Raw genomic sequence first — 24,346 nt, 5'->3', positions numbered from 1 at the left:
TCCCGAGATGGAGCCACCTTCAAGATACACTCTCAGGGTAGGGCGACGCAAGGCACGGGAAGTGGGGAGGGGGGAACTAGCACTGTGGCACGGCAGGTTAAACCACAGCTTGCAACGCCGGCATCCCACATTCCCACATTGGAGCACCAGATCCAGTGATGGCTGCTCCGCTTCTGATCCAGCTCCCTGCTAATGCGCCTAGGAAGGCAGCAGAAGACGGCCCAAGTATTTGGGCCCCGTCACCCATGTGGGAGACCCAGACAGACTTCCAGGCTCCTGGCTTCAGCCTGGCCCAGCCCTGGCCACTGCAGCCATCTGGAGAGTGAACCAGCAGTTAAAAGGTTTTTTCTTTCTCTCTCACTCACTTCCCCTCTCATTCTGCCTTCCAAATAAATAAATAAATAATACAAGACGAGGGTAAATAACACACATTGTGCTTAAACAAGGAGGAGTTGCTTCTGGAAAGACTTCTAAAAACAAGGAACAGGAGCTGCCTCTGGGGAGGGGACCCGGGCTCTGGGAAAAGGAATCTTGCTTCTCAGTGGGGTGGGGGAACACATGTGTGCACACACACACACATGCACACGCACACGTGCACAGACGTGTTGCACCTCATGATGCAGATCTATGCCAAGAACTGAGTCCTCAGGCAGCTCTGTCTTTGCAGGCCCAGTGTAGAATGTGCTTACACAAACCCAGATAAGCCAAAAAAATAAAAAATAAACCAGATAAGCAAAGAAAAAAAAAGTGGACGTGATTCTCCAAACAGTGCTCCTCCACTTGGTTGGCACAGCGACTCAAGGCCCCTGGGGTATGCCCTGGACCTGTGCACCCAGAGGCTTGTAGGCCCTGGCTGGGGGTCCCACTGGGCCAGCTCCTCGGGGTTTCCATGTGAGCCAGCCTCGCCGCCCCAAGGAAGACTGTGGTCCTGTCCCAACAGCCGGGAAAGCTGACGCTGCCTCGGCCCCTGGGGCGTCCTTCCAGGAATCCCTTTCCAGAACGGGGAGGCTCCACAGGTGCCGGGGGTCTGCCCTGGCAGTCTCTCCCCACCACAATCAGCCGACCTGGAGCCCCTGGCGTCCTCCGCTCTCACATCAGCCTCTGCACACTCACTGCTCGTGTAAGGAGCAATGACTCTCTGCCATAGCTGGCTGTAAATTAGACAGCACGTGGGCCCGTGGGGGCTGTCACAGACCACAGTGTTGACACAGGGCACGTGACTCAGATGCTCCCATATGCCTCTTCACAGCCCCACGGCCTTCAAGGCCTGGCTCAGTCGGGCCACTCCAGACAACCTGGCTCCCAGAAACTCCCGGGCATGCTGTAGATGCCAGAGGGACTCCCGAGTGTCCTCGCTCTGGCTCAGGGTTCCTGGGAGCTGGCCGAGAAGCTCCAATGCTCCCTTTTCCCTGGACTACTCGAGACAACAGGCCTGAGGCCACCAGTCAGGGGAGGTCCCTCCCTGGGGGACTCCGCTCCCCCATCTGCCAGGCAGCGCCCGGGCCCCCAGCTGCTCACTGTCCTGGATGGCACAGTTGGCCAGGAGGTCCTTGATGGTGTCGGCGTAGACCAGCCGCATGCGCCGGCGCTCAGCGGCCACGCTGTGCTCCGTCTTCTCCTCCTCTGTCCGCGGCGTGATCTGCTTCAGCTTCACCTGTTGGCCAGCACGCAGGATGGGGGTGCTCAGGACATGTTTCCCGAAGCAGCACAGAGGCCTGAGTGGGCCCACCGGAGGCCTGGGGCCACTCGTGGGTCACAAAGCTCCTTCGCCACCTTCCTGCTTCCATCATGACCTGATGTATCAGACTCCTCCTCCACGTGTCGCAGGGAGAGGGGAGGAGAGGGCAGGTGCCTGGGGGCCGGCGGGGGGGGGGGGGGTCAGGTCACAGTCGGGGGTGGGCCTTCCTCTAGGGGCTGTGGCTTTCCCGCAGTATCCCCTCCTCAACCCCAGCCCAGGCCCCGGTGTCAGGTGCCCAGGTGCCAGAGCAGCATCAAGCCAGCAGGTGCAGCCACTGACCTTGGAGAGCTCCCGGTGGGCCACAAAGGTGGCTAAGGCCTTGCACACGGTCCACTGCTTCTCAGAGCACAGGTCCTCGGAGGTCACCTGGATGCCCACCTGGAGAGGAAGAGAAGGTGGGAGGACTGAAGAGGGGAAACAGAGCTCACTGATGGGACGGGAAGTCCCCCCCAGCCCGCCCCAGGCCAGGCCTCTGGTACGTCGACCAGGTCCTGTGGGTCTGGCTCTGGCCCGGCTCCCTTGGAAACCTCGTGCAAGTCGCTTCCCTTCCCTGGGTCTCCGTTTCCTCATTTGTAACCTGGGAGTGATCATACTTCCCCTTGTGGGTGACCAAGAGGCAGATTTAAAGAACGGGCACCTAGGGGTGCCCGAGAGACACTTGGGAATTTGTGGGGTGCCCAGAGGCCTGGAGAGGATCCACTCTTCCTGGCCCCAGGGGTCCATCAGGAGCCACAGGCCACAGGTAAAGCCGCCTGGCCTCAAGTCCATGTGGATGACGTGGAGCCCCCTCAGTACTCACTCACAGGACCCTCCAGCAAATCTCCAACAGTCCTGCAATGCAGGGATCATGCTCCCACTCCACAGATGGGCAGACCGCGGCCGGGGAGGGTCAGCTAATGGGCCATGGTCCAGTGTTCTGGCCCAGCCCCTCGGCCTCCAACCCCGCAGCCCCCTGGCTGCTGAACAGGAGGGGCTGGGAGTGCAAGTCAGGCCTGTGTGGTTCAGTGCAGCAGAAGCCCTGACTGGTTGGGACACCTGAACCCTACATCAGACTGTACCACTCCCGGTCCAACCTCCTGCTAACAGCACCCTGGGAGCCAGCAGACGATGACTCAGGCTTGGGTCCTTGCCACCCACATGGGAGTCTCAGTCTTTCCTTCTGTGTCCTGGGGTGTTGGACAGAAGATGGCTAAGTTCCGCCCAGCCCAGCAGCCAAGCTCTGCTGCCCTGACCAGGATGGGCGTGCCTGGGCTTCTTCGGGTGAGAAGAGGAAGAGGCCCCACCGTGCCACCCCCAGGAGTGCCCGCCCCACACACCTCCATGCTGGAGTTGAAGGCCCGGTTCACCTTGGCCTTGATATTCACCACTTGTCCAACACTGGAGAGAGGAAAGCAGGAGGTGAGCCTTCCAGAGGGGACAAGGCGGGGACAGGACCTCAGCTGCTCCCTGCACCTCTGCGGGGGGCGGGGGGACAGCAGGATGACGTCACAGCCCACAGAGCTTATTCACGTCTGTGGTGCCACCAGGGGGGAGGGGCACTACACCCACTGCACAGGTAGGGAAGCCAAGGCTGAGAAGGGGTCTGGGTTCATTCCCCTCCCCACTTTCCCCTGCTCAGCTTGTCCAGCTAATGCCTGAGCTCCTCTTCGCTCTTGGCTTGAGCCTACCTTCTCAGGGAAGCCCCACCCTCCAGAAGCCCCCAGAGCTCAGCCTCCAGCCCCTCTCCCAGGGCCCTGACCACTGTCTCCCCACAACTGCTAAGCGCCCCATGTTTTGCTCACCATCGACTCCCCAGGGCCGGCACATACTGCGGGGCAGGTCCTCCCAACAAGGACCCACGAATGAACGGACTCCACTTGATGGAGTACCTCCCAAGGGCAAGGGGCTATGCGGAGAGCGCACACGGGGACCTGGAAACAGGGGCCAGGGCAGGACACCACCCATCTGAACCCGGCCCCGAGCCTAGCAGGCGTGTGTGTCGGGGGAGGCAGTTGCCCAAGCTCCCGCAGCTAAAACGTGGGTCAGGAGCCTGCCAAGGGCACCGGCCTCATGTGTCCCGGCTGCAGCCTGTGCCTCCTGCATCCCCAGGGAACACCTAGCCTGTGCAGCACCAGGGGAGGCAGCCAGAGGTGGGAGAGGGCAGGGGGCTGGCATGCTGGCCGCCAGCCGTGCCCTGTGACCTTGAGAAGACCTTCACCTCCGTGCCTTGCCTCAGGAACACGAGAGCCCAGGGTGATTTCTTCCTCACACAACTCAGCCCCCTGCCCCAGCCTGGCGAGAGCCCTTGGCGAGGGGTGTGCCGGTCGGGGGCCACACTGAGCCCAGGGGGAAGGCCGCCAGGTCTGGGATCCAGCTGCGCTGTGTGACCTGGGGTGAGCCGCTTCGCCTCTCTAGTCCCGGTGTGTGTGAGTCCCAGGGACAGGTGAGAGGGAGGACGACACAGCCCGGGGCCAGGCCAGGCGCTCCTCCAAGAACACGAGTGCCCGTCTGCCAGACCTGTGCATTTCTGTTCATTTCCGTTAGCACTGTCACCGAGTGACACCACATATACCAGGGTACGAAGGACCATGATCACCGCAACTTACTTTCAAATGGCTCCAAGGAGGAGGTGGGGTGGAGAGAAACGTACACTTGGTGATGCTTCTCTAGATCAAGCCAGTTTAGCAAAATCTTACTTTGGATCTCGGCACAATTTTCCGTGTCTGAAAGTTTCCACAATCAAATAGTGAAAACTTCTATGGTCGCTAAAATACAGTAGCGCCCCCTTATCTGAGGCATCCTTCCCACAGCTCCAGCTCCACTGTCCACAAGTATAGACAACTCCAGAAATAAACAATGTGTACGTTTTACCTAACTCAGTAAACTACATTGTTATACTTGTTATTATTGTTGTTATGGATTTCACACTGCACCTAATTTATAAATGAAACTTTATCATAGTATGTACAAGGTACTTCAGAAAGTCCATGGAAAATGAAACTAAAAGATAACTTTATTCCAGTGCAAAAAATTGAATTTTTTTTCATGATAGACATTTTCCATAAACTTTTAAAAGATCTTTCATATATGCAAGAACAAAACATAGTATACAAGGGGGGGGGGTATTTACAGAATCTTTTAAAAAAAGACTTAAGGCTGGCGCTATGACATTGAGGGAAAGCTGCCACCAGCAGCGCCAGCATCCCATCGAGTCCCAGCTGCTCCACTTCTGATCCAGCTCCCTGCTACTATGCCTGGGAAAGCAGCAAAGGACAAAACACAAATCCTTGGGCCTCTGCACCCACGTGGAAGACCTGGAAGAAGCTCCTGGCTCCTGGTTTCAGATCAGCCCAGCTCTGGCTGTTACAGCCATTTAGGGGAGTAAACCAGTGGATGGAAGACCTCCCTATCTCTCCCTCTCTCTCTCTGTAACTCTGCCTTTCAAATAAATAGATAAATCTTAAAAAAAAAAAAAAAAGACTTAAGTCCCAGCTCCCCTTCCCATTCCAGACTCTTGTAGGCAGCAGGTGACGGCTCAAGTACTTGGGTGCCCAGCCATCCACATGGGAGACCCAGAATTGAGTTCTTGCCTCCTGGCTTCAGCCTGGCCCAGTCCCAGCTATTGCAGGCATTCGCAGGTCAATCTCTCTCAATCTCTCTCTCTCTCTCTCTCTCTCTCTCTCTCTCTCTCTCTCGCTTCCTTTCAAATAAATAAAAATAAATAAATAAAAATTTTAAAAAGACATAGACACAGCAGTAAATTTTATTGTAACCATATCTGCATCCTTACTTGAATAAGGAAAATAAAATAAACAAGTAAAAGCAAATTCACGGGACCAGCACTGTGGTGTAGCGAGTTAAGCCACCACCTGCAATGCCCATTTGGGCCCAGTTCGAGTCCCAGCTGCTCCGCTTCTAACCCCGCTCCCTGCTAATGCACCTGAGGAAGCAGCAGAAGATGGCCAAGTGCTTGGGCCCCTGCAGCCATGTGGGAGACCCAGATGGAGTTCCAGGCTCCCTGGCTTCAGCCTGGCCCAGCCCTGGCCATTGCAGCCATTTGGGGAGTGAGCCAGCAGATGGAAGATCTCTCTTTCTCTAACTCTGCCTTTCAAATAAATGAATAAAATAAATACAAATTTAAAAAAGAAGGTCTATATTTTAAAAATCTGTAAAAATTAAAAAGAAAAACAAACTCATGAGACAGTGTGCGCATTCAAACACTGACTGGATACCGATGCTCGTGAGAAATGATTTTCGTTTCTGAGGTAGGGTAATGGTGCCGTGGTTATGCTTAACAAGAGCCCTTCGCCCCAAAAAATACACTCGAAAATACTTTAAACGGCAAAAGCCAACAAAAAGCTTTCCTCGGTGCAGCCAGCTGCCTCCCAGCTTACCCTCCTTCCCGGGATGCTCTCTGCTTTCTTGTCCACACACGCCCACCTGTGCCCAGGCTCACGGTCGCTCTCCGGGCCCTGGGGCAGGGCCTCCACCATGCAGCCCTCTCTAGTCCTCCCTTCTCTGAGGAGCAGAACCTGTGTTGGCAGCAGGGACCCAGAGCAGGCCCAGGCTTGGCTCCACAGCCTTCTGCAGCGTCATCATGTACAGCGCTGACAGTACCGGAGTCCACTCAGACACCTCCCCCAGGAAGCCCCCATGACCACCCTCTATGCCTGGATACCCGCCCCAGACATGTAGGAAATGTAGCCCGTGGTAAAGAGCCAGGGCTCTGGGGCCAGACTGCCTGCCGCCTGCCTGGTCACATAGCCTGGGCTCGCCACAGCGGGGCGCCCTTAAACGAGGTGGCTCGCTTCTCTGAGCCTCAGCTTCCTCGGCTGTAAAACGAGAAACTAGCAGCGTGAACTCATTCTGAGGATTAAACAAACTACGGCATTTAAAAATCATTACGAGTAATGTATCAGTACTGGTTCAGTGAGGTGGGCGTTCGGCACAGCGGTTAAGATGCGGTTTGGTGTCGACACCTGCGTCCCGTATCAGCGTGCCTGGGTTTGAGGGCCGGCTCCACCTTCAATTCCGGTATCTGGCATATGTGCACTCTGGGAGGCGGCAAGTGGTGGCTCGAGTACTTGGGTCCCTGCCACTCAAATGGAAGACCCCAAACGAGTTCCTGGTTCCTGGCTTCAGCCTGATCCAAGTAAGATAAGCAAGAATTTTTAAAATATACATTAGAGGGTCTGATATTGTGGGGCAGGTTAAGCTGCCACCTGTGACAACCGCACACCACATCAGAGTGCCCGTCCAAGCCCTGGCTGCTCCACTTCCAATCCAGCTCCCCGCTGATGTGCCTGGGAAGGCAGCAGAAGATGGTCCAAGTGCTTGAGCACCTGTCACCCATGTGGGAGACCCAGATGGAGTTTCTGTCTCTTGGCTTCAGCCTAGCCCAGCCCTGGCACGGCTGTTGTGGCCATCTGGGGTGTGAACCAGTGGGATGGGAGATCTCTCTCTCTCTCTCTCTCTCTCTGCTTATCAAATAAATAACTAAACCATACATGTTCATTGTGCCAAAAGTATTGTAGGATGGTAAATGTGAATAAAAGGGGAACTGGGTGTAGGATATACCAGAACTGTCTGTACTGCCTTCAGAGATACAATCTTTCTGTAAATCTGAAACCACTCTAAAGCAAAAACTACTGGCAAAGTAGGACAAGCACCCCTGTCAGACCACATCTGTGTGGCACGGCAGTGATGCCCCTCCCGCCACCTCCCTGCACGCAGGGGCTGCTGGGTACACAGACTGTGCTCCAGTGGGCTCTGTGCATGGGAACCTGGTGCAGGCCCAGGTCCAGGAAAGGCACTCAGCCACTACTAAGTAAGAGCGGACGAATGAAAGTCTGAGCGTGGGCAGGGGCCAGCCCAACGTCCTGCTTAACTGTGACACGCGGGCCCCCAGGCCCCCTGAATGAGCCTGGGGTCCCGGGCACTGAGGCGAGTGTAGGAGCAGGGTCAGAGACAACAGCTCTGGCTGCAGCCCCTGCAGCCCGTCCTGGGCCAAGGGCATGGCCTTCTCCTCGGGACCCAGAAGCAGGGCAGCAGCCTGTAGGTAAAGCTACCTGGGGACAACAGTCAGTACAGGGTAACACAGAGCTTCCTACCAGGATGGCCATTGTCAGAAAGGAAAGGTAAGGCCGGGCTTGGGAATGAGCTCCCCGTCCCTGGAGGTATGTGAGCAGAAGCGGAAGACATCTTGCCTAACGGCCTCCCTACAGTCTGTGACCAGGGACCCAGAGAATGTCCAAGCTCAGAAAGGCAGTCACTGATGAAGCTGAACCTCTTCTACTTGCAGATAAGATAACCAAGGCCCAGAGAGACAGACTGACTTCCCCAACGTCACACAGCACCCACAATGCTGTCTCGGCACCACCCAACTCCACACCTGCAGCCACTTCTTCGGCCCCACCCTGGCAGCCAGCAGCAGGTGGGCTCCAGACCTGGAGGGCAGGTCCTTGCCCCCCAGCAGCTGCCCCCACCCCACTCCCAAAGGCCCTTGGTCAGTTGAGTCAGGTTTCAAGTAGCACACAGGCTGACTGGGCCGGGAGACGGGAGAGGGGCCCCAGGCTCGAGGCAGGCAGGGGCCACTCACCTGATGGTGTGCTCAAAATAGATGTCATCCATGGAGGCAGTGACGCAGGGGCAGCCGGCGTGCCTCTCCGCTGGCATCGAAAGACAGTCGGACGTTAGCAGCCGTCCCATGTCACACGGGCTTCGGATCAGATGTCAGCTCCGCAAGACTGCTCCAGCTGCCCGGGCCAAGGCCACCATGCCCCCACCCCTACCCCACCCCTGCTGCTTTCCATTCTGTCACTGCAGAGGCCATGCCCTGGCCCTCACCCTCCAAGGGCTTTGCTTCCATGGATTCAACCAATCACAGACAGAAAATACGCAGGAGGGAGGGGAATTTACATCTGTGCTGCCCGCGTGAGGACTGCGGTCTTGTCGTTAGTCCCTACACGTCGTCTAACGACTGCGTGCCGAGCTTTTGCCTTGGGTGAGCTTAACCTGAAGCATACAGGAGACCTGGCACTGTGGCTCAGCATGTTAGGTTGCTCTGCTTCCAGTCCAGCTCCCCGCCAGTGTGTCTGGGAGAGCAGCACAAGATGGCTTCCATGCTGTCCTCCCACCCCCGCGGGAGACCCAGATGGAGTTCTGGGTTCCTGGAATAGCCCTGGTTGTTGTAGCCATTTGGAGCGTGAACCAGTGGATGGAAGATCAGGTGTATGTGTATGTGTGTGTGTGTGTGTGTGTAATAAACAAATCTTAAAAAAATAATAAAGCATACGGCAGGTGTGTGCAGGTGACAGCACTGTATATAAGGGACCTGAGCATCTGCAGAATTTGGTAACTGCAAGGCAGCCCTGGATCCAACCCCCCGCAGACCCCAGGGGACACCTGCACGGGTTCTGTCTGCCTGTCCGCGCTCCCTTCCACTAGACGGCAAGTGACCTGAGGGTCCGCGCAGGCCTGCACCCTGGTCTACGGTACACAGCAGGCACTCAGCAGCTGTCAAACGTGCAGGCAGCCAGGCCACACTGTCAGTGCTGAGTGCCTGCAGGACCAATACCCAGGGCTGGGAGGGCCTGGGGGAGAGGGGGTGCACTGAGGATGGGGAGCCTGGGGAGGCATTTCAGGCAGGAGGGCCGAGGCGAGGCTCCAGGGTGGCACTCAGCCAGCACCGGGTCAGCTCTGAACATCGTGGCCTCTGCTCTGAGCCTGCGGGCGGGTGGCTGGGAGGAGGGGCGGGGCCAGCCTCACCGGACAGGCAGGCGGTGGTGTCGATCCACTTGAGCAGCTGCCCCACGCTCAGCTCGCCGCGCTGGTTGGTGTGGCAGGGCAGCACCAGCTGGCTCATCTGCACCTCCGTGGGGTTCCGGTAGCCCTCGCCATCCGCCATGGCGCCGTCAGCATCCCCGGCTCGTGAGGCTGACTTCCGGGATGTACGGCTGGAGAAGACAGAGGCGAAGCCCTGGAGGACAGGCGGGGACAGAGAGGTCAGCTCACTGCTCGCTGCAGGGTCTCCAGGCCGGGCAGGTGCGGGAGTTCCAACTCTCAAGGCCAATGTGGCCCCTTCCCTGTGGGGGGTACAGGCCCAGGCCCAACCCCACCTCCACTGCTCTTTCCTGCCACATACACAGAGCGCAGCGCCACACACTGGACACAGGGACGGGTCACCTCCCAGATGGCCCAAGGGAGACAGCGGCATCACATGCGATTTTACACTTCTGAACTATCTCATTTCTGGAGTTTTCCCATTTAATATTCCGGGGCCTCGCTGACTGCAGGTAACAGAAACAGCAGAGTGAAAGCACGGCCCAGGAGGGGCCGCCGGGTACAGCACAGCAGCGCCGCAGCTCCTTCCAAGGGCTTGGTCTGTGCTCACCCGACAGCGCACAGCAAGCCTGGGCGACAGGACATCATCCTCACCGTACTGAGGACACTGAGGCCCGGGGAGGTGGCCAGGCCCAGCTGGGACCCCAGAGGTCTGGCTGCACAGCCTGAGCTCCCATCCTGTGACATTGCTGAAGGGCAGGGTGACCCCACAGTGAGCCTGCTGCAGCTGCACAAGGGCGCGGGCCTCTCTCGTGCCGGGGTCTCTATTCCTCGCATGATCTCCTGGAGCTAACTAAAATTCCAAACACACAGAGCTGACGCATTCAAGGTCACGGACCCCTAAAGGGTGGAACCAGATCCATCTAACTCAGAACTGCCTGTGGGTTCCCAGGGCTGCAGCTGAGAACCAGGTGTGGTACTGGGGGCACCCTGGAGAGGCAGGCAGGGTGCCGAGCTGTCGGGCTCGCAGGCTCTCATGGGCGTGGAAGGCTGCTGTGGTCCAGGCACCAGGACCTGTTGCCATGGTAACTAACCACTGCCAAAGTATGGGAGCCCGAAGGCTGTGGGTGGATGGCTTTTTGGGTATAGGAACAGGTGGGAGGAAGATGCAGGCAAGCTCCATTCACCCACACTCTTCTCAAACCCCTCTCTCAGCCGAGAGTTCTAGGAAGAATATTCCAGAAAGAAGCCCTGGAGAGAGACAGAGAGATAGGAGAGGCAAGTTGAGGTGGACAAACAGACCATCTGGGGTCTCTGGGAGGTCTGGACATGCACACAGGGAGGCCACACACAAGGCCCCCGCTCCCCAACCTATTCACATCCACAGCCTCAAGGAGTGTTGACCCGTTTTACAGACGAGGAGACTGAGAACAGAAAAATCCCTGGGCCAGCAGTCCAGATGCCTGAGTCCCAGTGCTCTCTCTCTGCCTACTCCCAGAAGCCTCCTATCTCACTCTGTGGAACGGAAGCCCCACCTTCCTGGGACACTGCGTGCCTGGAGACAGATCTCTGCCTCGACCGTTGGTTCACGTGTTCATTCACTGAGCACCCTCGCTGCACGGGGCCCTGAGCCAACCGCTGAGAATACAAAGACAAACCGGGTCACATGGGGAACATCACATTTCTCTCAGCGGGGCTGTGCTCTTGTCCCCCCCCCCCCCCCCCCGGCACCACACTGCCCCTGCCCCCCTCCAAAAGGGATGCAGAGCCCCTGGGCTCCCAGACTCTGCCTGCCTCCCTCCCTGGGCTCAGGCAGTGTGCCTGTGTCAGGCCAGGCCAAGCCAGGCCTCCCCGTTCCAAGGAGGGTGGGCAGCCAGCCCAGGAGGCAGGGGTGTGTGCAGCCCAGGCAAGGTTTGGCCAATGGGGCCCCAGAGCCGGGCCACTCCTCCTCGGGCAGGCATGGGAGAACAGAGGCCCTGGATGGAGTCACGGCCTGCCTGGGGCGTCCAGGCGGCTTGGGCCAAGGCAGCTGACCGGGAGGCCAAGCGCTGAGGCTGGAGGGGCACCTGCAGGTCAGAGACGTGGCCGCTCAGACGGCAGCCGTGCCAGGCACTGGCCCCTGGCCTCGGCAGAGCTGGCCAGGCTTCGTCATGCGGGACTGGGTCCTGCCTTGTGTCCTTCCTCCTGGTCAGAGTCATGTCCCTCACCTGCTGGGTCAGAGCACGGTCAGAGACCAAGGTGGCCAGGCGCCGAGGGAGAGGCCTGTCCGGCGAGACCCAGCTGGGGCATCCAAGGAAAACCGGGGTCCTGCAGGCTCACTTATTCTGCCTGTCCTCCCTCTGCATGTACCCAAAACGCTTGGCCTACCCCACTGGCCTGAGCACCCGGCCCCGGCACTATCCCCACGGCTATCAGAGGCCTCGGGTCGCTCCACCTGCTTCCAGCGTTCCCAGCCCCAGAGGGACCTTCCCAGAGAGGCATTCGCAGGCAGACCTGGTCATGTCCTCCTCGTTGCTCCTCCACACCCCCACCCCCACACACAGGACATACACGAGCCTCCCCAGAGCCTCCCCTGCTCAAGACTCCTTTCTGGCTCCCCTCTGCTCTTAGACTCAGAGCCCAGCCACTGCAGCCCCGCCACAAGCCCCCACAGCCACTCCCCCAGCTCCAGACCACATGCAGCTGCTCTGTGCCCCTTGCCCACTCCTGCTGTTCCTCCTCCACATAGTGCACCCCACCTGGGCCCTGTTACCTGCCCCGTCCACTCCGGGTCCTTCCTCCTCCCCTCTCCTCCCACTTCTGACCAGGGAAGGTGCAGCCTCTGAGGCCGCTCTCAGCACTGACCCCGCAGGGCGGTCCTTGCCTTCACAGCCTCTACGGCCATCACACAGCGGCTCCTGCAGGACAGGAACCCAGGCCCGGAACAGAGCCAGTGCCAAGCACACACACCACAGAGCTGAGCCCTGAAACACCAGGAAGGTGTGAGGTGCAGAGAGAAGCGGCGAAGGGGAGCAGGTGGGAGAGCAAGGCCACATAGGTGCTGGCAGGGGGACAGGGGTGCCACCAGGGGCTTGGCAGCAGGACGCAGGAGGCCACAGAGACCCTGGCAGACCCCTGGAGAGAACGGGACCTAGGGTGGTTACCCAGCTCAAACTCCAGGGCCTGCAAACATCACCTGGGCCAGCAGGCGGCGTGCGAAGGAGACGCCCACCTCCGCACAGGCCTTTGCAAGAGTCCGGCTCCACAGCCAACTCACGGGACCCGGGGCAAGCAGCTCAGCCTCAGCCGCCTCATCTGTAAACATGGGGTCACAGTAGCACCTGCCAGGGTCCGTGTGGCAGCGACAGAGAGGGAGCTAAGTACCCAGCGCTCCTGGTGCGCACCTGCCCCTGGTGAGCATTTGCTGAGAGCTCCGGTTAGTGTTAGTGGTCAGCCGCACCGAGCCAAGCTCAGGCTCCTACACAAAGGTGGGGAGCCCCAGCCAAGGTCCGCACTGGACGTCCCCGACAGAACCTGGCCGCCACCATGCGCCCAGGCCAGGCCACACCCCCGTGGGAAAGGTTCTGTGGGAATTCAAACACCACCAATTGTGGCCACATCCCCCTCTCCCTCTGCTGCCTCTTCCAAGGAGTGTGGGGACAGGAAGGCAGGCCCCTGAGGAGAGGGGGAGGGGAGGCCTGTGGGCCACACTCAGAGCCGCTGGCCAGGCCCCCTGAAAGTTCTCGTTGTCTGTGCCAGGCCAAGCTGAGCACTGTGAGGGACCTATGCCCACAGCACCCTCCCTGGCCCCTCAGGGGGGTCAGAGCCACAGCAGCGCAGCCTCCAGCCAGCTCCCACCAGCAAGGCAGGAGCGCCCGTCAACACCGCAAGCTCCCTTCCACGCCTGGCCCCTGCCTTCTTCCCAAAAAAGGCTCTGAGGCAGCCTGTACATGCACGCGCGCGCACACACACACACACATGCTGGGAGCCAAAATGAAAAGCAAACACACCGAGCTCAGGAGCCAAATAAGGGCGGAAGGCCTTAGGGTGGGCATCCAGCTGCTGCCCAAGAGAACTGCACTGGCCTCGAGGTTCCCGGCAGACGCGGCAAAAAGGGGCAGCAGTGGGTGCCAAACTCCTGAGTGCAAGAAGGAGCATTCACCCCTGAGCCAGGCGCCAGGCCGTCCTGTGACATCAGGTCACATCTTGGGTTCTCGAAGCTCGGTCATGCCTCCCAGTGCCTCTCAAACATCTAAGTCTGCTTCTAGGTGCAGAACGTGTTGGCCCTTGACCTTTTCAAACTGTGGCGTTTGGAAGGGTAGAGAATTGAACCAATATCTCCTAGCAAGCAGCCCCATAGGCTATGCACTTGGTGAGCATTTAGTGAACACCTATTAAGAACCGGGTCCTATGCTAGGAGCTCTCAGGTGTACCATCCTAGCAACTCCTGGGTCTCTCCTGCAGGCATTATTATTCTATATTTTCTGTATTATCCTATCTATTTGATGAGCAAACCAAGGCTGAGAGAGAGCAGGTTGCTTCTGGGCAGCACGGAAAAGTGCTGGGGTTTGGGCCAAGCCCAGACCACACCTAACATCCAGGTTTACATCTCGGTAGCCCTGGGGAAGGAAAGGGGGAAGAGATTCTCCCATCTGAGGCTCCGGGAAGAGCAGAGACGCAAACCATCCCAAGTCACCCGGTCGTCAGTGAAGGAGGAGGGGGCAGAGCTGGGGCCCCACGCCACATCTGGGGCGGCCATCCAGCATCCCATATGAGTGCAGGCGCAAATCCTGGCTGCTGCTGTACTTCCGATCCAGCTCCCTGCTAATGCTCCTGGGAAAGCAGCAGAAGATGGCCCAAGTACGTGGGCCCCTGCATCCACGTGGGAGACACAGATGGAGCTCCCGGCTCCTGGCTTTGGCCTGGCCCAGCCCCAACCATTGCAGGCATTTGGGGAGTGAACCAGTGGATGAAGATCTTTCTCTCTCTGCCTCTGCCTCTCTGTAACTCTGCCTTTCAAATAAATAAATAACTCTTTAGGCCAGCACTGTGGCGTAGCAGGTAAAAGCCTCTGCCTGCAGTGCCAACATTCCATATGGGCACCTATTCAAGTCTCAGTTGCTCCACTTCCAATCCAGCTCCCTGCTAATGCACCTGGGATAGCAGTAGAAGATGGCCCAAGTGCTTGGGCCTCTGTACCCATGTGGGAGACCCGGAAGAAGCTCCTGGCTCCTGGCGTTGGCCTGGGTCAATTCTGGCCACTGTAGTCATTTGATGAATGAACCAGTAGATAGAAGATATCGCTCTCTCTCTGTGTGTGTCTCACATCTTTCAATATATAAGCCTATCAAAAATAAATAAATAAATAAATCTTTTTAAAAATGGTTACCTTTATATTGCATGAATTTCACCTTGAAAATATTTTTTAATTCTTATGAGAAAAACATTTTAGACAAATGTCAGGTCAGTCTGTTAACTTAAAATTAGTTTAATTTAAATGGCAATTGTATTTTAAGAAGGAGAGTGACAGCAGAACAGAGCGCTCGGCTCAGTGCCGGGCCCATGCTGCGTGCTTCTGAGAAGGCGGGTTCATGTAGCTTCCAGGCCTCCACGTGCCCGTCTGCCAAATGGACACTTGACCAGACAGCCTCCAGGACTTCCGCCCGCAGGGACAGCGGGGCTCACGGGAGGAAGCCCTTAACAAGGTTGCCGGAGGCTCCGCGCTCTGGCCTTCTCTCAGCTCCTCACATGCATCACACCGACCACTGCCCCAGGGCCTTTGCCCGTGCCACTCCCTCTGCCTGAAGCACTCTTCCTGCCCGACTTCACTCTAGGCATTGCTCAGCTCCGGCCAGCATGCCCCTCACCTCTGTGGTGCTGTCTACGGTGGCAACGCGCCCTGGGCGGTGGCTGTATTTGGGTGACACCAAACCAGAAGCCCCCCAGAGCAGGAGCCCTCTCTCTCCACACCTGGTGTCCAGCTGGCTATGGACCCCAGGCATGATCTGCTGAGTGTGTCCCGACCTCCATCAGTGTCACCCTCCACAAGCGGGGAGGACAGTGCCCATTGCCATCCCTGCCCCTCGCCCAGCCCGGACAGCACCGGCCTCCCTCCTACCCCCACGGGTAAAAATAGCCTCCTCTGAAACCCGACACCTGCTCTCCTGCTGAGTCACTCAGAAGAGCCCCAGGGGCCCAGAACAAGTGGGGAGGACTTTCCCTGCCACTCACCACTCCTATCACAGCCGCCCAGTGTGCAGCTCGCAGCTCTGAGGTGCTGGGTGCTGGCCGTGGTGGGGTGCCCAGAGCCCTGGAGCCCAGAGAAGTCCCCAGTCCTGCAGTACAGGCTCCTGCCTCTGCCCACCCCGCTACCCCTATCCTTGGCACCAAGACAGGGAGAGAGGCCGTGCACACTGACCACAATCGCATGGGGAAACTGAGGCACGGGGCCTCCCCATCCAAGGTCTTAAGTGAAGGGCAAACAATGGAGAAGCTGTTTCGTCCTGGGGAAGGAAAACACAGCGTCTGCCTGCCCACTTCCATCCGGGAGGGCTGAGGGTGAGAGCCCAGGGTGAGAGGTGAGGGGCTGGGTCCAGGTGCGGCAGCGGGGCCAGCTGGGAGCACGTCTTTCCTCCACCAGCCCACGCTCAGCAGTCGCTGCTTCTCACCATGAGACACAGAAATAGCAAGAAGGGAGGCAGAGCAAAAAGGATGCCTCGGGGCCTCCCAGGGACCTGCCCCCTCACCTGCCAAACCAGAACCATGAGGACCTCACAGGGGCACCGTGGGATGCACAGCGAAGGGGCTTTGCAAACCCCTAGGGTTGTACCTTCCTTTCATTCTGGAATTGATCGACAGGCAGAGCCGGTGCACAAGCCCCAGTGGCTCCAGTTTCCTGGAGCCAAGGGCTAGAGGGGCACAGAGGCGGAGCCAGGGCTCACCTGGGAGGTGCTGTCGCAGGGGCTGTGGGAGAGTAGGCAGAGCCCCAGCCTGCGTGGGGACTGGAGCCAAACCCTGCAGGACAGGGGATGGCCGTGTGGGTCACTGTCCCTGCGCTGTGGCCAGGCCAACCACCCGGGGACACAACAAGTGTGTGGCTCAGCTTCCTCAGTTACAAACCCGAAAGTGTGGGGGAGGTTTGCAGGGGAGATGGGGAACAGTGGTCCCTCTGCAAGTGTTTCCCATGTGCCAGGCCAGGCCAGCACCTGCCACCACCACCCCCACCGCCCGCCCCCGGTCAGCATCGCATAACAATCTCTTGATTGCCGCAAGGCCCTGCGAGGTATTCCCACTTCACAGATGTGGAAACGGGCAAGCAACCTGCAGAGACACACACACACAAAATCCCACAGCCTGGAAAGGGCAGAGCTGGCCTTGACCCCAGCTCTATGTAACCCAAAGGCTGAGGCTCTTGGCCACTCGGCTCTAGCTGCTTCTCCTGTGGCCCCTGCTGCAACCCAGGCATCGCTGACAGCCACGGCCCCTCCTTACCCAGACCTGCCGGGCCAGCTCCAAGCCTGGAGCCGGGACTCGAAACAAGTTCCCCAGTGATGGCATCAGCCCTTCGCCCAGCTGGGGCCAGGGTCCCGGCACTTTCCTCACACTGTCCCGCTGGGCCACCCTAGCAAGGGCACGGCAAGCTCTGTCTCCGGATAACCCGCACTTTGGGAATCCTCAGCTCCTGGCAGTGGGAGGACCCTCCCGGCCGAATCAGCAGCAATTGCCACACCTCCTCCAGTGGCATCCAGCAGCTTGCTTGTCCCCAGAGACAGAGGGCTCGCACCCTTCTGACAGAGACCCTTGCACTGAGGAGCAGGGCTTCCTGACCCCGTCCTCCCATCCCCCAGCGCACTCAGCTGCTCCCCAATCTCTACAGGCAGCAGACCCCCAGAAGGGGCCCGGAAGGGTTGGAACCAGGTGACTGAGCCAGCTCTGACAGCATCTAGCCCAGAACCTGCACTCACAGGCAATCAGCCCTGCGCCGGGGCCCCTGGCAGTGAACTGGGCCAGTCAGAGGCCGTGCAAGGGCAGATCGGGCCTCTCTCCTACCAGACAGAGGCCTTCATGTCCTCCCACCATGCAGCCAAGGCTGCTGCCTGCCATGGGGCTGGGTCACCATGGCAACGGCGGCCAGGCAGTGTGGGCTGGGCCCCACCATCCCACAGGCAACCTCATTTACCCTGGAGCTGGGCGCAGCAGCTACGGGCATCACAGTTCCCCCCAGGAGAGAGAGAGAGAGAGAGAGAGAGAGAGAGAGAGGAACAAGAGCAAGGGAGGAACAGTGAGAGTGATTATGGGGCTGGGCTGGGGGAGGGCAGAGTCAGGGAGAGGAGAAAGGAGAGAGAAGGAATGGAGACAGGATGAGGTCAGAGGAAAAACAGGAGCTGGTAGGGAGCAGAGCAAGCAGAAGAAAAAATAAACACACAGAGAAGTCAGAGAGGCATGAAAGGGCCCCCCTCCCAACCTCTCTCCCCACCCCCACCCCGCACACAGTCCTGGGGCGGGATCCTGGCCGCAGCTGGGACTTCCTGCCCCGGGAAGCTGACAGCCCAATGGGCCCCCTCAAAAAGCCGCTCCTCCGGGTCCCTGCAGAGGCATGGTGTCCTCGCCCTCCCCAGAATATGGGTCCCTTCTCCCAGCCCCTGGGGCCCACGCGGTGGCCAGAGCTCTCCTGCTCCCCCTTCATCCTGCCCACTGTACCCAGTTCTCCATTCCATGAGTAACTTTGTGTTTTTCCCCAAAGTGCTCCAGAAACCATTCCTAAAGAGAGCGGCGGGAGCCGGCGCTGTGATCGCCTGTGCCATGGGCTTCCCTGACCTTGCACAAGGAGCAGAGCAGGCCTGGGAACAGGTCTCAACTAGGCTGCACGGCGGCTTCTCAGACCCAGGCTGTCACACCTGAGAACTAGAGCCACGGAGCTGGGCCAACCTGGCTGCTGGCAGAGGCCACAGCGCTAAGCAGGGTGCTAAGCAGGTGCACCAACTTGACAGCGCCCAACTGTGTCCCAGGAGCCTCCATCACTCCATGTTCCTCTGGCTGCAAAGTGGCCTCTGGGGGGCAGCACTGTGGCATAGCAGGTCAGCCACCACCTGCAGTGCCGGCATCCCATATGGCCGTTGGTTCAAGTCCTGGCTGCTCTGTTTCCAGTCCAGCTCTCTGCTATGGCCTGGGAAAGCAGCAGAAGATGGCCCAAGTCCTTAGGCTCCTGCACCTGCCTGGGAGACCCAGAGGAAGCTCCTGACTCCTGGCTTCAGTTCAGCCCAGCTCTGGCCATTGAGGCCATCTAGGGAGTGAACCAGCAGATGGAAGACCTCTCTCTCTCTCTGCCTCAGCCTCTCTGTAACCCTGCCTTTCAAATAAATAAATAATTCTTTTAAAAAAAATGGCCTCTGCACACCTGCCCTAGTCCCCCATCAGTTCCCTGTCTCCTCAGTCTCCAAGGAATCTGGGTCCCCAAGAGGGAAACACAGAGAACAGTGGAGAGAGAGGAAAGAAAGGAAAAGACAGGAAGGGTCAGGGCTGGCAAGAGGGCAGCAGCAGCAAGGCCCGGCGGGCCCCTCCCCCCCCCCCCCCCCCCCCCCCGCCAGCTGGATCCTGGCCCTGCTTCTGTCTGGCTGGGCAGCCCTGAGCCATTCACTTGAGCCCCTTGGAACCTCACTGTCCACATCTGTAAAATGGGAATAAGAACATCATAGTGAGGAGGCAGTGCGATTATGCAGGTAAAGGGCTTACAACAGGATCCGACCTGTAAGAAATGCTTGCCAGCTGCAGCTCTGTGTGTCAGGCCCCTGCCACCCACGTGGGAGACCTAGATGGAGCTCTAGGCTCCTGGCCGCCACCTGGCCCATCCTGGCCTGTACGCCCACTTGGACAGTAAACCAGCAGATGAAAGCGCTCTCTCTCTGCCTCTGCCTCTCCCTCTCTATAACTCTGACTTCCAAATTAAAATGATGATACAGCCAAGGCAGGGGCAGGTGTTAGCCTGTCGGTAAAGATACTGGCGTCATACACGGCAGGGTTAGGGCCAGGGCTCCCAACTCCAGCTCCCTGCTAGCCCAAGTGCTGGGAGGCAGCAACAATGGCTCAGAGTAATTGGGTTCCTGTTGCCCACATGGGAAACCTGGACTGAGTTCCCAGCTCCTGGCCTTGACCCAACCAGGACTGGGCCACTGGGGAGTGAACCAGTAGATGGCAGCTCACCTGTTCTCTCCCTCTCTCTCCCTCTCTCTCTCTCTCTCTCTCTCTCTCTCTCTCTCTGTGCTTCTCAGATAAGTAAATTTTTAAAGCCAACGCATTGTGAAAGGACACAGGCAACCATCCAAGCAAGGAGAGGTCCCAGGGGTCAGAGGCGTCAGCTGTGCCGGCCAGGTAGCCTTTGCAAGGCGGCAGCGATCAGGTGGGGGCCTGTCAGTCCCAGCCTGTGACAATGACATTCACCTTCCCTTCCAACATGGCCAGCTGGCCACACAATCTGTCCTCCACAAGGGCTTCATTTCAGCCAAGAACCAAGGTGTTGACCAGGACAGTCTGTGACGCTCCGTGAGGCCACCCACAGCCACCTGCACCAGGTCAGCCATTCGCAAGGCTGCTGGGAAAACTCTCATCCCCCAGCCCCCGACAGCCCTCAGACCCTCAGGGAGGAAACAGATTCTGGGGACAGGAGGGGAAGTCACTAGAAGCCAGCTGGATGCGCTGAGAATGAGGTACAGGGGGGCCACTGGGCAGGGAAGGGACATGGTTTGCATCTGTATAGTTCCCGAGACAGACAGACACACACACACACACACCTCTGTGAAATGGACCCTGGGAAGTTATCACCACAGCAGCCTGCTCCACCTGAGATCAGGCTTGACCAAAGCCCCCGGTCACAGCGGCCCCCTGGAAGTTGTCCCCTGGAAACACAGGTCCATGCAGATGAAAGGGAGGCCGGCCCGGCAGCCTGCGTTTCGGCTCGCCCGCTGCTGTCATTCTGTTTGCGAGCCGGGGTGGCTCTGGTGTAACAGTTGTTTATGCAAAAACTGCCTCATGTTTCCCTCTGTCCACAAACTCAACAGTGACAAGCCCCGCTGTACCCAGCTGGGCCCTGCGGCTGCGGAAGGCCTCATGCTGCGGCAAGGGGTGGGAACCAAGGGGGCCACTTAGGGAAGGAATGACTCAGGGGCGGGGGGAAAGGAGGGGAGGCTGGGCAGGGCCCCAGGTTGGGGTTTTGCAGGCAGCACGAGGCCCTGTGAATGCAGGGGACCAGAGGGGACAGGCAGTGGCCAGGATCAGGATGGACAAGGAGGCTGCTGGAGGGGAGGCCAGGGGCCGAGCTGTGGGAGCCGGCCAGTCTCTGGATGCAAATGGGGTGGGGCTGGCTGGGACTGGAAGCCGGGAGTCCCAGCAAAGCATAAAAACCAAGACCAGGGTTGGGGCAAGGTTAGAAGGAAGCCAGTTCTGGCTGGGGATGAAGATCAACCTTTTTAAAAACTCCCACTCACTCCTTCAAGGTGCTGGGACCACAGCACTGAAGACACAGGCGGATGATACACACCAAAGCAACAAGAGCATGTTTTTGAGAGTGCAAGGAAGACAGCAAACACACAGGGGATGTGACAGAGGGAGAAGGCGGTGGAAGGGGAGGGGCTAAAGTTTGGGTACCAGAAGAGCTTCCTGGCCCCGAGCTGAATGAAGGAGAGGAGGAACAATTGTGCAAGGCCCTGGGAGTGCTAGGGTGCTGGAGTGCAGGCCAACCTGACGCTGACCGTGAGACAGAGGACTTGAGCCTCTGAGAGGGAGCGGCAGGTCTGAGCCGCCCCGTGAGCTGGCTCTGCTGCTGCATGGATGCAGCAAGAGATGGAAGAGGCAGGAGGATTCCCCAGTGGGGCCCTGCCACCCAGGGGAAAGGCTGTTGGGCTCGCCAGAAAGGGGGGCTCCCCGTGCCAGGGAAAGAGAGAAGGCCCCAGGCACCTGTTACTGAGCTGGGGAAGCCCAGTGGAGATACAGTGGGGAGTGAAATCAAGGATTTGTGAGACCCTGTGAAGCGTTTCAAGAGAAAAATCAAGGTGTGTAAGTTGGAGCTCACCAGAGAAGAAGCCGCTGCACCCAGAGACCCCAGCACACAAGGACGCTTAAGATCCGGGGATTCCGCGGCCCGGCAGCAGGTCAGAGACGGCTGCCGAGGTCTGGCTGCTCCTCCCAGGGACAGGCAGAGTCTACTCCCCCAGCCCTTGAGTCCCAGTCACCTTTAGGGACCAGTCCATCAGCAACTCTGAGACCAGGTCATGAGGAGCCCTGGGAACGCTGGCTCTGCGGGAAATCTGGCTCTCCTGAGACCCTCAGACGGAAGATGCCATCCGGGTGGGTACTCAGAGCGACAGCCCCAGCCAAGCCACCCCCACCAGGGCCCCAGGGAAGCCATCTTGGCCTCCTCAATTGTGCTCACACACCAGCTAAATGCCACCAGTCACCTCCATCGGCGCCACGTGGAGCAGAAGCCCCGCCCAAATCTCAGACCCCCAAAGCTGCCAGACACAGTGAGACACTCGGTGTTGTGAGCTTGGGGCAAGGAGGGTGGGCAGAGAAGATGCGCTCACTCCCGGGTGCTGAGGCCCCGTGGGAAGGAGGAGCCTGCAGAGGGGAGGCAGCGAGGAGGGAGGAACCCAGGAGCTCTCCACAAGCGATGGGCCCTGCTGCCCGGTAGGCTGAGTCCAGGCAGATAGGGGTAGGGGAAGCACTGAGCACTGGAAGGGAGTGGGAGAGGGAGAGAGCAGAGAGGGGTCCAGTGAGAGAGGATAAGAGGACACAGGGGACCTGGGGACCATGTGCCTGGAGGCTGGGAGATGGCAGCACTCCTAGGTCAGCTCGTGGCCGGCAGGAGGGGTGTCCAGAGCCCAGAGGTGCCTGCAGGACAGGGGCTGCTCACAGCCCCTCTCCAGGTGACAGCTGCCCTTCCTCACAAGGCCTCCTGGGTGCAGGCCTCGTCTTTGGTCCTTTCATTCTCAACTCCTCTCTAAAGCCAAAACCCTCCTTTTACAGGGGACCAGGAAACACAGACGGCAGGGGTCCTGGAAAGAGCTCTGCTGCCCGAGCCCCAGGGCCAGGCCCTCTCTCAGCCTTCCCAAGCTGAAAGTTCCACCTTGAACTTCCCTGGAGCCGGGAGGGTGGGGCCCCAGGAGGCTCTGGTGGGAGGGGCTCTCCCCTCCAGGCTCTCTTGGGAGGGGCCCTCACCTGGCCCCAAACTCTTTTCACCCCCTGCCCTTGCCACTCCCTGCTCCCAAAGCCTTCAGAGGGCCACTCAACCCCTTAAAACTTGCCTTCTCCTTGCAGTCAGCGTGGCATTAACCTGCCTGGCACTGGGTAGGCCCAAGTGACAGGGACTATTATACCCCCCCCACACACACACACACTCTCGTTAGCGGTGGGGAAACTGAGGCTGGCATCTTGTGGCTCCAGACCTCCCATCTGCCCCATCCCCCCCTTCTCTGCCCCCCCCCCCGGGGCTGCAGCCCCAGACAGGAAGGAAGAGAGGTAGGAGAAGAGGGGCTGCGGCTCCCCCAGCCCTCCCCCAGGCGCCCCAGGAAACAGACCCACCTGGCTCAGCTGGACCCTGGGCAGTGCAGAAAATGACAGGCTGCCTGGAGGGAGGCCCCAGGGCCACGCCCCTTCCTGACCTCTCCCAGGCCCAGGGCCACACCTGGGCCAGGCCACGCCCTGGGGGCGGGCCACAACCTGTTCCAGACACCACAAATGGAGCCAGGGAGCTGAGAGCCGGGAAACCCAGCACCACAGCCTCCCCACCCCACCGTGCCCCCCGCCCCCGACATCCACAACCCTGGTCCCCGGCCCACATGTTTCTGGATGCCAGGGCAGAGTCCCTGAAGACATGGCCGGGCCGAGGCTCGCACTCTGTAACTGCCTGAGCACCTACTATGTGTGGGGCCCTTACAGACATCAGACCTTGGCTCTGCATCCAGAACATTCTGTAGCCCTCTCCAGGATCCTCTGAAGCACAGGAGATGAGTGCCCGGCCAGTGAGTGCGGCCTGGGCTCTGCCCCTTGCTCCCAGAGCTGTTTCTAGCTGGGCTGCCCTTCCAAAAGCAACTCTTGGCAAATCACCACGACTAAAGACGACCGGGACAGGAGACACATATTACACAGACACATGGCTGTCCTCAAGGGGTCCCTGCCAAAGTCCCCCATCATTTCCTAACCCTCCCACACAAGTCACTGTGCCTAGCCCTCACTCCCCTACTTGGCAGTTTTTAAGGCCATCACCTCCTCCAGGGAGCCTGCCCTGACCCCTCAGCCGGAAGGGCCCAGCTCAGGACTTCCCTCTGGCACAGCTGGCTGCACTGTGCTGCCACAGTCACCTCGCTCCTCTCTGCATCCCTCAAGGGGGGGATTCTGGCCTTTTCCATCTTGCCCTGATGCCGCCTTTTACCTGCAAGGAGGCCGCTCCTGGGAACAGCAGGACACAAGGGCCTGTGGCGAGGGAAATGGCAGAGGACCAGCTGGCAGCACCATCTGTCCCAGGAGCCACAGGACAGAGCAGGCACAAGGCAGAGGTGTCGGCTCCTTGGTGCAGCCAGGTCAGCCTGGGGCAGGCAGGGGAGCCCTGGTGCCAGCTGGAGCCTGGAGCTACACAGACCTTGACACCTCTACCTGGCCCACGGTGAGTCCCTGCCCGGCCATGGCTTCTTATCTGTAAAGGCAGAGCCACATCAGCAGCCTTGCCGCTCAGTTACAACAGCTAAGATATGCAATCAACACAAATGTCCACCGGCTGAAGACTCAATGAAGAGACTCCGGGATATGTACACCATGGAACACTACAGAGCAGTCAAAGAAAAAATGAAATCCTGTTATTTGCAACAAAATGGATGTAAC

At 59.0% G+C, this 24,346-nt stretch overlaps 1 protein-coding gene across 2 annotated transcripts in view; it reads right to left on the bottom strand.

Annotated features, from left to right (window-relative positions):
- The window catches only part of ACOT11 (acyl-CoA thioesterase 11), a 51,288-nt gene that overhangs the window by 15,654 nt on the left and 11,288 nt on the right, over positions 1 to 24,346 (bottom strand). For both annotated transcript variants that reach the window (XM_062191395.1, XM_062191394.1), the window contains exons 2-6: positions 9,485 to 9,695; positions 8,316 to 8,385; positions 3,055 to 3,115; positions 2,018 to 2,116; positions 1,519 to 1,654 (exon numbers count right to left, since the gene is read on the bottom strand). In XM_062191395.1, the coding sequence (XP_062047379.1) occupies positions 1,519 to 1,654; positions 2,018 to 2,116; positions 3,055 to 3,115; positions 8,316 to 8,385; positions 9,485 to 9,623 (505 nt within the window). In that variant the 5' untranslated portion in view covers positions 9,624 to 9,695. The remainder of the gene's footprint in view (positions 1 to 1,518; positions 1,655 to 2,017; positions 2,117 to 3,054; positions 3,116 to 8,315; positions 8,386 to 9,484; positions 9,696 to 24,346) is intronic.

Source organism: Lepus europaeus, chromosome 5 (genome assembly GCF_033115175.1).
Source record: "Lepus europaeus isolate LE1 chromosome 5, mLepTim1.pri, whole genome shotgun sequence".
NCBI classification, from domain to species: Eukaryota; Metazoa; Chordata; class Mammalia; order Lagomorpha; family Leporidae; genus Lepus; species Lepus europaeus.
This window is presented reverse-complemented; position numbering and strand designations above follow the sequence as displayed.